Source organism: Mandrillus leucophaeus, unplaced genomic scaffold (assembly GCF_000951045.1).
Source record: "Mandrillus leucophaeus isolate KB7577 unplaced genomic scaffold, Mleu.le_1.0 Scaffold108, whole genome shotgun sequence".
NCBI lineage: Eukaryota > Metazoa > Chordata > Mammalia > Primates > Cercopithecidae > Mandrillus > Mandrillus leucophaeus.
In genome coordinates, this window is record NW_012098987.1 from 4,421,365 (window position 1) to 4,421,967 (window position 603).

At 53.9% G+C, this 603-nt stretch overlaps 1 protein-coding gene across 1 annotated transcript in view; it reads right to left on the reverse strand.

Annotated features, from left to right (window-relative positions):
* The window catches only part of PYGO1 (pygopus family PHD finger 1), a 49,591-nt gene extending 49,396 nt beyond the window's left edge, over positions 1–195 (reverse strand). The window contains exon 1 of the mRNA XM_011986564.1: positions 147–195. Coding sequence (XP_011841954.1) covers positions 147–195 — 49 coding nt within the window. The remainder of the gene's footprint in view (positions 1–146) is intronic.
* Positions 196–603: the final 408 nt, after the last annotated feature.

The following is a 603-nucleotide window of genomic DNA, read 5'->3' on the forward strand; positions in this document are numbered from 1 at the left end:
AGCCCGCCAGGCCCGAGGACGCCAGACCCTGCGGCTGACGCGACCGGGCCCAGCTTTCGCAAGGAAAGGGCATCTCCGAACTTCGTCGGAGGCCACAGCAGCCGGCATCTCGGCCTCGCAGCCAGGGATCGCAAAGATGAACGTACCATGCGAGGAAACTTTGTAAGCCGGAGCTGGAGAGTTCTCGGCGGGCATGTGGGGATCCAGATTCCCCGACTCCGTGTCCGCGTGGCCGTGGTGTGGACACCTGTTTGTGGAATGCCTCCACTTGGTATTTTAACGACTTGACTCTTCAAGAAAAAGCGACGTAGAATGAATATTAGGACGGTGTGTGTGGGCGGGGGGGTGGTGTTGAAGCAGTGACGCGGCTGAATCTCATTTAGACGTTAAATTTTAGGAGGAACACCCCCGGTGTGATTGTAAATTAGATGTGATCACCCGTCCACATTCTTCAGTTGGGCTGTGTGACCGGAGGCGACTTGGGTAACCTCTCTGGGTCTCAGTTTTCTGGTCTATAAAAGGCAGTGGGGCTACATCTCGAAGGTTTCTTCTAGCTCTGACATTGTTTAACGTAGTTCTACGAAATTGTTTTCCCTGGTTTTT